Source organism: Heliangelus exortis, chromosome 10 (assembly GCF_036169615.1).
Source record: "Heliangelus exortis chromosome 10, bHelExo1.hap1, whole genome shotgun sequence".
Lineage (NCBI taxonomy): Eukaryota > Metazoa > Chordata > Aves > Apodiformes > Trochilidae > Heliangelus > Heliangelus exortis.
Window position 1 is genome coordinate 1,024,930 of NC_092431.1, and position 13,062 is coordinate 1,037,991.

Below are 13,062 nucleotides of genomic sequence, written 5' to 3' on the forward strand. Positions count from 1 at the left end.
CACAGATCTCTCTGCATGCAGAATCCTCACAACTATATTTAATATATATTTATATTTAAATTGGCTCCCTGGCCCAAGGAGAGCCCAGGTCTAAAGCTTACTGGTGCCAGAAATGTAAATATGAGCTTGTTACTAATTTCTCAAGAAAAAAAAATTATGGGCCAAACCTTCTCTTTAAGGTACATCTCATGGGTTTGTGTGAGGAGCTTCTTACCTGAAAACTCCTGACCATTTCTTCAGCAGGGTCTCACTGTACTGGTCTTGGATCTCCAGGAGCATGTCAAAGAGCTGGTTCACTGGGAAGCCATATCCCTGCAGGCAAGAAGTCACCAAGAGGGAAATGAATTTTATCTCCTCTATAGAGAGCACATGGGGAAACTCTCCACAGCCACCACCACCAAGGTGAACGGTGTTGGTGGAGGGATTTTGGTGATGATTTACCAAGCTGGCAGGACCAAGGCTGGTGTAGGTGGTGGGCAAGGTGGCCAAGGCTTGGTTCTTACCCCTTCATGTGCAGAGTGAGCCAGGCTGTCCATCACCCACCACAACACCAAGAGAACACCACAGAAAGCCCACACCACCCACTGGACCCCATGATGGACACCAATGAACCCCAAAATGGACACCAATGAATCCCAAAATGGACACCACTGAACCCCAGGATGGAGACCACCCACTGAACCCCAGGATGGACACCACTGAACCCCAGGATGGACACCACTGAACCCCAGGATGGACACCACCCACTGAACCCCAGGATGGACACCACTGAACCCCAGGATGGACACCACTGAACCCCAGGATGGACACCACCCACTGAACCCCCGGATGGACACCACTGAACCCCACAATGGACACCAATGAACCCCAAAATGGACACCACTGAACCCCAGGATGGACACCACCACCACTGAGTGAGGAGAAGTGTGGCCACCAGCAGCCTTGTACCTGGAGAGTGTCTGCAAAGAGGACAATGAGGTTCTTCAAGTCTAACACCAGGCCTGGGTCGGAGCAGTAAGACTGCAAGGAAAATTCAAGCATATTTTTTAACTGCAGCACGTGGGGAAAACCTTGCCCTCAGCCCTCCTGTGTTATCATCTGGGTGATAAATAAACACACAGCCTCGCCACGCAGTCTTCTGATCAGCAGCTTTTATCCTAAGGCCCGTGCCCCAAAGCTGGGCAGGGCAGGGGGAGGCAGCTGATAAGGGTATCTCCTCCTAACGTGAGGCTCCCTGTGATGGAGAAGGATTTGGGTTGCTCTGGAGATACCTGAAGTGTCTCTAAGATTGCCCAGGAGCTGCTGGGGAAGCGAGAGGAGATGAAGCAACTCGAGGGGCTGTCAGAGCAAGCCAGGAGCAGCACCTCTCATTCCATTTTGTGTTGTGTCTGATGGTAATGAGGCATCACAGCCAGGCAGCCCCGAGCCCCTGCCAAGCCTGCAGTGCCAAGAGGGTCAGGCTGAGCAAAAAAAATGCTGCATGCCTCTATTTCATCAAAGGGTTTGGGTTGGAAGGGGCTTTGAGCATCACCTGTGCCCACGGGCAAGGACATCTCCTACTACACCAGCAACCAAGCCCCACCCAACCTGGCCTTCAACACTGCCAGGGAGGGGCAAATATTTCAGCAACATTAATGGTCAGAGCCACAGAATAATTTATTAGGGTCAGGACACTGCTTGAAACCCAAAAGACAGCCCTCAGTGTAGTGACAGCACTGCTTGTCCCCCCAGAGCCACCCCACGTTACCCACAGGCCTGGACACAGCAGAAATACTGAAAATACTGAAAATATATCAAGTTTCATACAGGCTCTGACCAAATATAGAATCAGTGCTCATAAGCTGGAAAGAGAAGCAGGTTTAAAGCTCCCTGGAAACTCGAGGAGGAACAACTCCATTAATCAATGGGAAAGACTGGGAGAGACACATTTTCCATCTCACCATCCAAAAAAGAAAGTCCGAAAGAAAGATAATGCCCTAAAGCTATCAGAAGTGATAAAAGATGTCCCTGTCTGAACCAAGGAAGAAAACCCAGGGGTAAGTTTGGCTGAAAGGGAAGAAGTGAGAGCCTCCATCAAGTCTCAACAGCAACAGGGGAGGGACAGCACCCGTTGATATGGGAGCTGTAGGCTCCAGATGACTGATGACCACAGTAAGAGTGTTGAGAAATGATGTAATATTGCATGATTACTGAACACAAAAAAACCCTCACCTGGCAGCCACCTCATGCATTAAGTTTGGCATCACTTGAAACGACTCATCACAGCAACAGAGTTGGTACAATTGAAAACCACCATGTTTGTACCTGGCTGCCTCTCACGGCTTTCACCTCGCAGAAAACCCGACTTGAAAAGAAAATAAACACAGCTTCACATCCTAGTGGGGTGCACGTTGCTGTGTTTATCCTCTTTCATAACACAGAGGTTTAAGGGAAGGCAATAACTTTCCAGTCAACACAACTGCTGTGCTGGATGGAGCCACAACACCCCGGGAAGCCTCTGTGGTCCTCAGCCCAACCAGCCCCAGGTCCATCCCATGGATTAACCACACCTGCACAGGTAAAACTTCTGCTCTTGGGCAGCACTGCCACCCCCCAGGAGCAGTGGGATTTCAGTCATTTCATACTTTGGGTTTTCCTGGAGAAAACGGCCCTAGAACTTAAAACCCTGGAATCACAGCGTGGGGTGGAAGGGACCTTTAAAGCTCATCCAGTCCAATCCCCACTGCAGGGACCAGGGACATCTTCAACTAAACCAGGCTGCTCAGAGCCTCATCCAACCTGACCTGGGATGTACCCAGGGATGGGGCATCTCCCACCTCTCTGGGCAGCCTGGGCCAGGGTCTCATCACCTTCACAATGAAGGATTTCTTCCCAATATTTACCCTAAATCTCTTCTCTTTCAGTTTAAAACCATCACTTCTTGTCCTATTGCTCCAGGCCCTGATAAAATGGACAAATTATGTTAATTTTCAATTTTTTTATCCCATGAACCAACAGGGTTTTCAGAAAACCCCGGTGTTCCCAGCTGGACCAGTACAACAACATGCAATACTGGAAGAAAATTCTACATTTTTTGCAACTGGCTTTGTTTTGGTTTGTTTTTTTTGTCTCAAGCAGGGAAATCCCAAAGCCCAAGCAACTTTTCCAAACTTCTTTCAATCCTAAAGAATGAAAAGTCTATTTGGTGTCTTTTTATGCACAAATGATTCACAGTTTGATAGCAGCCTATTCGCTGCCATGAACTTTAAGGGAGTATCAAACAGGGTCATAATTTAGAGTGCCAAATAGATGCTTTTCCCCCCAGTTTTTTTGGGACAAACTGACTCCCTCTGCTGGTGCTTTCCCAAAGTGATCCGGGAAAGAACAGGAAAAATATCAAGCCCCTATTTTCTTCTTGCCAGTCCCCCAAAATATCAAGAGTTTGGTGCACAGGAACGCAGTAAAAGAGGTAAAAAAAAAAAAAATGCAAAAGTTTGGGGGAAATAGCAGTGTGTTTTCAAGTTATTGTTTTACTGAGGGTAAAGAAGAAAGAAAGAAAGAATACTAAGTGTAAAAGCCAGTATTTTCAGCATGTCAGGTCATACTCAAGCAACAGTTGGGCAATCCAGGGCTTTTACTTACTGAATGTGTTCTTAGTGCCGCGATGGTTTTTGATAAGGCCATCTCCCACAGCTCATCAATATAGGCTCTATTTACCAAGCCCTGTGTTGTGTGCAAGATGTGGTCTTCAACTACAAAAAACCTAAGGGAGGGGAGAAAATGGCACCGTTAGCCAAAGCTTCAGCTCCCCAGACATCAAAAGCCCAGCAGCAAATCGGCGGCGTTTGCAGAGCCACGAACCTCCAGAGCAAGCTCTGGTCTCTGCATCAACCCCAGCCAAGACTAAGCACTTTATTCACCTCTTTTTAAGGTCATGGTATTTTATGTGATGTTTTACTGTATTATAAAAGTGAGCTGAAACACCACCACTGGTAGTAATGCAACTCTGAGCACACAAAAGCAGAGTTTCCCTTCTCTGAGGAGAGTTATTTGCATGGGGACTCCTGGTTACACTCAGCTCCAGCCATGGCAATGGCATCACAAGTGGTGAACTGCAGGGAAAAACACTTAAACTGCAGGGAAAAACACTTAAACTGCTGGGGAAAATACTTAAACTGGAGGGAAAAATCTTTAAACAGCACGGAAAAAGAGTGTAACTGGAGGGACAGTGCTCTCTTGCACACGACGTGCTCACAAGCGTTTCAAGGCAATCAGTTGACCTCAATTTCCAGTTATCAAATGTAAAAGCTGAAAAAAGAAACTGTATTTTTCAGGGAGCAAGCATGGCACTGTGTAACTGAAACAGCAAAGTCTCAGCTGTGGTTTGCAGGAGAAATTCAAGCCCAGGAGCAAGGAGACCCATGAGGAGTCCAACACTGGTCATGATCAGATGTTGAAATTATTATTATTATTATTATTAGCTGACAAAATGTCAGCCTTTTACCCTAACTTTTCACTGCTAGCAGTCCTAGGTTGCCTCCTCTGAGTTTTTGGCTCATTTTGGAAGACTCTTGTCATAGGAAGAGAGGCCTAAGAATCACCTCCTTTACCAGGAAAATAACCAAAGAATAATTATTAAATATTAAGGAGCAATTAAAGCAAAGGGCCTCTTCATCTCATTAGTGGGGCAAGTAGATGCACATAGCCCACAGATGATTATTTATCCTCAAGTTCCCAGAAAAGCACTTGCTGGGACAAGAGCTGGCAGGTATCTCCACATTCCCACTGGTGACACAGCAAAGTTCAGGGGTGCTGTAAAATACACTCAAAAAGCCCAAACCACCTTTTTTAAATTTTTTTTTTCTTTTTCCTGTTTTGGCTCCTTTCAAGGCACTCTCAAAAAGATCCCCATTCCCTCTTCTCTCTTTCTTTTTGGGCTCCTCAACAACACATATTTAGCAAGGATGTGTATAAAAAGAATACCTACCCTACAATTTGATTAAAATACTTCCTGTAGCCGTCTAAAGTTTCGTGCTGCAACAAAGAAAAAGTGAGCAAAAGATTAAAACAAAGGCAGCCAAGAGCAACTGGAAATAAATTCAAGACCACCCACCAGCAACAGCAAGGCCAGAGGTAACCCCAGAGCAAGTCTGGGCACTGCAGGTAGGGGACCATCCACCATACCATGTTTGAGGGAGGCTGCAGGACCAATCTGGCTTGTTTTCTTCTCTGCTTCCTGTAGTAGTTCTCAAAGGTTTCTCGGGCACCCTGGAGAACAGAAAATACCCACTCCAAGTTATCATCATGGTTTTACACTCATGGTCAACTTGCAATATGCTGCATTCAATCCCAGACTGGTTTGGGTTGGAAGGAACCTTCAAGATCCATCTTATTCCAACTCCCACTAGACCAGGTTGCTCAATAAGATGCAGATCTCATGATCCTCCACCAGAGCTGTGCAACACTTCGATGAAAAATTCAAACCAAATATCAGCTGACCAAGAATTTTACTCTAAATACCAAGTGAAAAAAAAATTAATCAGTGTTCAGGTGTAAAAGCATCCGATGGTTCTCCTGCACCCATCTCCCAATATCACCATGCAGATGTGGCATATGGATATGTGCAAACAGGTTCTTTAGGGGACCAAAATATGGTTAAAACATCAGATTTCCTTAACCACAGGGGCAGGGGAAAAAACAGATCTCTACTCTTAGCAAAAAAGGTATGGGGGACAAATAGTGCCAGAAGTAGGGGACAAAGAATGCCAGGCAGGAATTCTTCCCCTGATTCCTGGGTGCTACAAACATCAGAGAATTTAGGACAGGTCTAGCTAGTTGGAAAAAAAATCAAGTAAGCTTTTAATCTGCTTCTTCTTCCCAGCTTTACTCTGGGTCTGAGCCTCCTAAGGGGAGCTGGGTAGTCCCCAAAAAGCTGAATCCTCGAGTTGCCCTCCACGGGCATCTCCCACCCACACCCCACGTGCGGCGGTGGGGACCTGAACCTCTCTGCTCTGGGGGCTCCATCTGTAGGTGGCTTGTTTTACCAAGCCAGGCTACATCTGAGCATCTCCACCCAGGCACCAAGCCCGTGAGGATCCTCAAATGCCATCGACCTGCTCAGTGCTCAGACGGCCGCCCACCACCCCAGCCCCCAGGCGATGGGAAACCTCCCCGCCTGTGCCTCCCTCCTCCACGCCCGCTCTGTTTTATGTCTGAAATTGGATTATAAACACTTCAAGAGAAGGGACAAGGTCTGGCTTTGAACTGTTCCGAGTAAAAAAAAAAAAAAAAAAAAAAAAATTAAAAAGAAAAAAAAAAATTTGAAAACAATAACTCAGCAATGAAAAGATCTCGTTCGGAATTCAAAAAAACAACCGACACGCAGCAACGGCTCTCACCTGAGCAAGGCACCAGCCAGCAACCTTCTCCACTACCCAAAATAAATTAATTAAAAGAAAAACCTGATGTCAATTTAATGATTTAAGCTGCTATGGCATTAGACAACCAGGCTGCCTCAGGATGCACTTGTGAAACTTTGGCCATGGAGCCTTGAGGAGCTGCAGCCAAACCCGCCCCTTGTATTCTACAAGCTGGAGCTTGAGGCTTAAGCCAAAATTCAGCCTTGCTGATGTGCCCAGCCAGCACTTCCCTTCCCAACCATGCTCAGACTCCTCAAAAAACCTTGTCACCACCAAACTGCTCTGGCCAGAAAGGTGGTGGAGTCTCCATCTCTGGGGACATTCAAAACCCACCTGGACACCGCACTGTGCAACCCTTGGTGACCCTGCCCTGGTGATGGAGTTGGACTGGATGAGCTCCAGAGGTCTCTTCCAGCCCCTAACAGATGATTCTGCATCAGCCTGAAACCAACAATAATCTGACATTTTAAGAAAGCTTTTCAGAAAACAGAAACTATCTGGGAACCAGCTTTTCCTCATTTGTCTTCTCGATGTTCTCAGAAGCTGTTTCCCCCCTGGAAAGGGAACAGTCATGACCCAGAAATCAGTGATGCACAGCTTAGACCCAGAACAGGCAGGTTTGCTACAATTTTCATCAAGCTGAACACATGAACCCTTTCAGAGGACCTCCAGGCAGGGAGCTCTGACCTCCCTTCAAGCCCCTGTCCTGGGTGCTTAAAAGGTTTCCAACCCAAGAAATGGCTTTAACTGTAGCAGAAGAGAAGGAACAGCAAAGACCTTGAAAACTATTCCCCAAAAAACCTAGACCATGTTCACATTCTAACAATTTCCCTAAAATTGGTGGCCTAGAGCCCTGCCAATCTGACCCAAACCACCTCCCTCCCATTCCACTGTTCCCTCTACTTTCTTTCTTGAGCCCTTTTTGACCACCCAAGAATCAGGGACTCTCTCATAAGAGGCTCCTCTGATGAAAAACTCCCAAAAAAACCCTCTCTTGATGCTACCCACATTTTTCTTGCTCATAATTTCATCCTTTGCTCTGCAGTGCATTCCTCCACCATCTCTCTACATCTTTTAATCCCTCATATTTTAAATTCTCCTAAAAATGGGAAGATTTTCTTCCCTTTGGGGGCAGTTTTAACTTAAACCATCCAGTTCCCCACATTTGACCAATTTGTGACTCTTCAGCTTCTCAGGTCTCCAGGTAACACCACCTCTCCTCTTCTCTGCATTCTATTTTTTAATACTGTTTTCCTCTGGGTAAAAAACACAAAACAAAACAACACAAAACCAAAACAAAAGCAAAAAAAAAAAAGCAATCAAGCAGAAAGAAACCACACCAAAAAGAACCTATACAGACCAGACTAGGAGACCCCATATTTTATACATTACTCATCTGAAACACCATGTAGTATTTGTACATCAGCCCTATTCTCCTCTCCCAGCTCCACACCTGGTGGTTTTTCACATTTAACCAACCCCATCCCTCCAGTTTCGAAAGACAATATTTGGAATTTAAATACAAGGAACTGTGAGAAGTGACTTTGAGAGCATCACTCAGGTTCTTCCAGGCTCAGCCTCTTGGTCCAGGCAGGTTTCCCAGCACCTGCTTGGAACACATCTTGGGCTGAAGAAATGATCAGCTCCAAAATCTCCTGAGTGTTTGAGCATGGCACAAGGAACAACATCTTTATCAACCAATACTTCAATAAAATTACCAGACCTGAGCTGACCCACACACGAGCACAAAAGCTTGGAGCACCCATGGGCCCCACTCCTGCTCTCCACATCCCCTTGGTGGGAAACAATCCCAACTTTTTTTGCTTTTTTTTTTTTTTCCCCTTTCTTCTAGAAGCAGACAGCTCCCTCTGCAAAGATGCATTTCACCTGCAACATTTTTTCTTTTTCAACAAACCCATGGTGCAACTGCAGACCTCAAGGGGCATGTAGAAGGTCTGAGAACAAGGACCCCTCAGGAAGGTCCAGTAGTGGAGCCTCAGCTTCTCATGGACTTCCAAATCCATCACTGACCTTCTGCAGAAGGAAGATGCTGCCAAGATACATCCTTCCAGAGGCAGCATCCTTGGTACTTCTGAGTTTCTTGTGACCTCAGCCCAGAACTTGTGGAAATCAAGTCCCATGGGGAGGAGAGGAGAAGGAGTCCTGTTTGGTTTACCCACTTCTCAGTCTCTTGAAGTGAGCAGGAAGAATCCAAAGCTACTTTTCCAAACTATGCATTTATTGTAATCACTGGTCCAGGAAAACCCCTTAATAATTCCTCATATTTTTAAAATTACCGGGCAGAACTTTTTTTCTCAAATTAGCTTCAGAGTTCACAGGGCTGGCAATGAGAGGCAGATAATTAAGATCGTAGATGAACACCACATAAGGGGAAAATAGAATATAATCACAAGAATGCAAAAATAACAGCTGAAAAAAAAGGAAAAAAAAAAAGTTTCATAATTCAGGAGCAGCAGAGAGCTGAACACAGATTGAGTTGGGAATTACATGGGGAAAAACATGCAATGAGCTTTACCCTGCTGTCATTCTCAGCAAGAAAGTAAAATGCCCAGTAAAACTTTCTGGACCCAGAAGATGTAGATGAAACTAGTTTGAATTGGTAAACTTCTACCTAACTAGAAGAAGAAATGCACCCTGTGCTCTCCATGCAGTGATCATTTACTCAACCCTTACAACTGGTTGTAACACGTGCCATCAATTCCCCATCACTCCCACAGGGCCACTACTGGCTGAGCCATCTCAAACACTTCACATTTGGAACATCATTAGTCCATTCCCCAAAAAAATAAACTGGCTCTTCACCCTCCTGTGGTCCATACAAATTCCCAGGCAATTGTCCCACCTTTCCAAGAGCTCACACAGCACCTCACCAAAGCACAACTGGTGCCCAAGCAGCAGACCAGCATTCATCTACCTATGGAAGGGGTCTTCAAATGACACCTTGTTCACTTACAGAACTTCCTGTGGAGCTCCCAAAACCCAACATCTTCTACCTAAGTTAAGATGCCAGTGTGGGTGACTGGCAGCTGGTTGGTTCCTATCCATACCTGGTTGGATGGTTGGGCTCAGAGGGTTGGGGGTTAATGGAATTTGCTCTACACAGAGGCCTGCAACAAGTAAAGAACAAAAATGGGGACTGCAGGACCTTCCTCAGCTCTGACTTCATCAGAGGAGGCAATGAACAAGGACTCCATCACTTTGTAGATGACCCCAAGTTGGAGGATGAGTCCACTCACTCATGGTCAGTGCCACCACCTGGAGGGGTCTTGGCAGGCTGGAAGAATGGGACAACATGGACACAATGAAAGGCAGGAAGGACAAATGCCAAAGTTCTCCTATGAAAAGGAAAATCTCTTAACCCCTCCCAACAACACAGACTGAGACCACTGCTGTGGGAGCAGCTCTGCAAGGACCAGCAGTTTTGGTTTCATCACCAAGCTGAATGTGAGCCAGCAGAGCATCCTCACTGCAAAAACAGCCAAAAGTACCTGGGGATTTAACCCTAAAATCTAAGAGGAGATCATTCAGAAGATGAAGCCAGGTCAAGTCTTCACCATGGTGCAGGGCAGGAAGACAATGAGTACAAATAAAAGAGACATTTTGAATGGTTGTAACACAAAAGGTTTTTCACCAGAAGAACCAGCAGGCAGCAGAAAGAGTTCCCCAAAGGTGTTTTACAGTCTCCATTCTTGGAAGATTTCAAGACCAAACTGGGTCTTCAGACCCTGAGAAACCTGGTCTGATCTCAGAGGTGACTTGCTCTGAACAGGAGGTTGGATTGGGGACCTCCTGAGCTCCCTCCCCCCCTGGGTGACCCAACCCAGTGAGAAACACACTTTACAGAAAGACTCCAACAAGATTCCAGGTATTTATTTTACACAGGGTTTATTTCCCAGCCAGGTTCCCAAATGTCCTGATCAGCAGCTATTTCCCACACATGAGGTTCTGTGAGAAGCAAGGGCCAGAACTGGGGTCCAGATGCCCCCTTTTGGATGGGTTACACTCAGTTTAGCCAACACCAGTCTTATTTCCACAAGTAACAGGATATTCCTTTTCCCTGTGTCACCTGTGACGTGTCACCCCTCGCCTGCCTGAAACCTGCCCTGTAAATAGTGTTTCATTTTCATTTTCATTTCATTCCAAGTGCCAAACGATGCTTGGCATCCTACCAACACCCAAGAAACACGTGGGCAAACCTGCATCCCACTTCTACTCCCCTCTTGTAACCCCAGAGCTTCTTGGTCTCACCCAAAAACTTAGGGGTGAGGGTGCTGAGCCCCAGGGTGCCCCCAGAAGCTGTGGCTGCCCCATCCCTGGCAGTGTTGAAGGTTGGATGGGGCTTGGAGCACCCTGGGCTGGTGGGAGGGGTCCCTGCCCATGGCAGGGGGTTGGGAATGGATGAGCTTTCAGGTCCTTTCCAACCCAAACCATTTGGTGATTCTAAAACCAGACCCACAACCCCTGCCCCGACAGCTCCACAGCTCAGAGCAGCAGCTGGGATGGGATGGGATCTCCCTTGGCCAAAGCAGCACAGAAATCCTACAAAGAACCACTTTTTACCCCAAAATTCTCTAAAAGAGGCCATTGCTTTTAAGGAGAGATGACTGTCCAGCACTTCATGAAACCAACAGAACCTTGCAGGCTAGAAACAAGTCACAAAAAAACAAGCTTAGAAAATTAATCCCACAAGCCCTAAAGATCTCTCAGGATAACACCAGTAGCCACTAAGGAACCACAAAGCAGTCCAACTCTTGAGCAGATACTTAACTACAACAAAAAAAAAAGGTAAATATTCCCAAATAACAGCAGGGAGGGACAGGGCTGCTCCTGCACGGGAGAGGCTTTGCTAAACCAGGATCAAAAAGGAGGCTCTTGCTCAGCCCCGTGGAACTGCTTGTTGACTGTAAACACCACCTCCATACCCAAAACAAAAAGACAAAGCTCCACCAGAAAACTGCGTGGGGTGGGGGAGAAGAAGGTTGAGATCCTCTTCTGAGCTGAGCCTTTTCCCTACCGAGGTCTGCAGAGCTCCGCACGGCTCCGCGGGTCCTGCACGGCTGAGACAGCACGTGGGAGAAGACAAATGGTCCCAGAAACACCTTGTCTGGACCTGGGATGTCTCCACCAGCTTTGCTGGACTCGTTGTCTGTGCTGTTTTGCTGGCTGTGCAGCTATTTCTGGAAATAAAATCCATGGACACATGCATGGAGCCAGGTTGGGAGAGTTGAGGTTGTTGAGTTGAGACCTCAGAGCCCCTTCCAGTGCTTGAAGGGCCCCAGGAAAGCTGGGAAGGGACTTTGGACAAAGGCCTGGAGGGATGGGATGAGGGGGAAGGGTTTCCAGCTTCAGGAGGGGAGATGGAGATGAGATCTTGGGAAGAAATTCTTTAATTTGAGGGTGCTGAGCCCCAGGTTGCCCCCAGAAGCTGTGGCTGCCCCATCCCTGGCAGTGTTGAAGGTTGGATGGGGCTTGGAGCACCCTGGGCTGGGGGAGGTGTCCCTGCCCATGGCAGAGGGTTGCAACTTTAAACTTCCAGCTCAAACCATCCTATGATTCTAAGGTTTCCTTCCCACCAGGTCAGCTCAGCCCACGCAGGATTTGATTTCACCTAACCCTGACTGTAGTTAGTACAGCAGCTGAGATACCATCACCCATTTCCTCTGTAAATACACAGATCCCAAGTTTCACAGTGAATTTTATGTTTCAGGTGCTTTGTGTCCAGCAATGGTGCCACCCACAGGAACCTCCTCACTTAGAGGACTTTTACTCCAGCACTTAAAAAATAACTGAGACCTAGCAAAGTGGAAGAAAGTCAAGGAGCACAGCTGAAGGCCATGCCTAAGGAAAAGAGTAATTCAGAGACTGCTGTAGCACCACGGTCAAGAGCCATCCGAGCAGAAAGCCAACCCCAGAAAGGGTCCATAGGAGCTCTGTCACTCCCTCTCCTCAGATCATTTAAGTTAATTTAAAACGATGTTTGAAAGCAACAAAAAATTTAAAAAGCTCAAGCAAGAAGAAAGCAAAGCTTCTGGGTCCAACAGATAAAGTTACCTCTCTCCTTCTCCACCAACCAGTCCAACGTGGTCAGCAGAAGCTGGCAGGGCTACCTGGGCCACCTCTATCAGTAGAGATGGAGAAGGTGGAAGAGAAACATCCTCCTGATCCCTTCAGGCAGGGCACTGGGAGCTCAGGTAAACCCTGGTCAGGCAAACCAGGAAAGCACAGACATCAATGCACCATAAAATGGGTTCCAAACCCAAATCTCTGCAGGGTGAAGAGACACACGGGGAAAACTCGGGGTCCTGACACCGCTTCCCTCTGCTTGGCCATGGAATAGTTAAGAATAGAGGAAAAAAGGTACCATTTCCCCCCTTCTTCCCCCTTCCTCCAAGGTGGACGTCCAGCAGCTCCTCTCTCAAAGGAGCTGGGCTCCTTCCTCCCAACAAATCAGACCATTACCCCCCAGCCCACTGCCGGGGCCAGCGGCGCAGCATTGTTCCCCAGCCCGATCTAGAGGAAGCAATATCTATTTTCCATTTAGATGAGGGTAAAGCCTTTAATTTCACCCTCCTGGCTGCAGCTGGAGTTCCCTTTTAACTGCTTGGCCACGGGAGTGAAGACAGTTTTATATGGAAGAAAATGC

General features: G+C 47.0%; 1 protein-coding gene across 4 annotated transcripts in view; it reads right to left on the reverse strand.

Moving 5' to 3' along the window:
* Positions 1-13,062, reverse strand: part of EXOC6B (exocyst complex component 6B) — a 244,157-nt gene that overhangs the window by 91,067 nt on the left and 140,028 nt on the right. For all 4 annotated transcript variants that reach the window (XM_071753121.1, XM_071753120.1, XM_071753125.1 and 1 more), the window contains exons 9-13: positions 5,164-5,247; positions 4,967-5,013; positions 3,622-3,742; positions 949-1,020; positions 215-312 (exon numbers count right to left, since the gene is read on the reverse strand). In XM_071753121.1, coding sequence (XP_071609222.1) covers positions 215-312; positions 949-1,020; positions 3,622-3,742; positions 4,967-5,013; positions 5,164-5,247 — 422 coding nt within the window. The remainder of the gene's footprint in view (positions 1-214; positions 313-948; positions 1,021-3,621; positions 3,743-4,966; positions 5,014-5,163; positions 5,248-13,062) is intronic.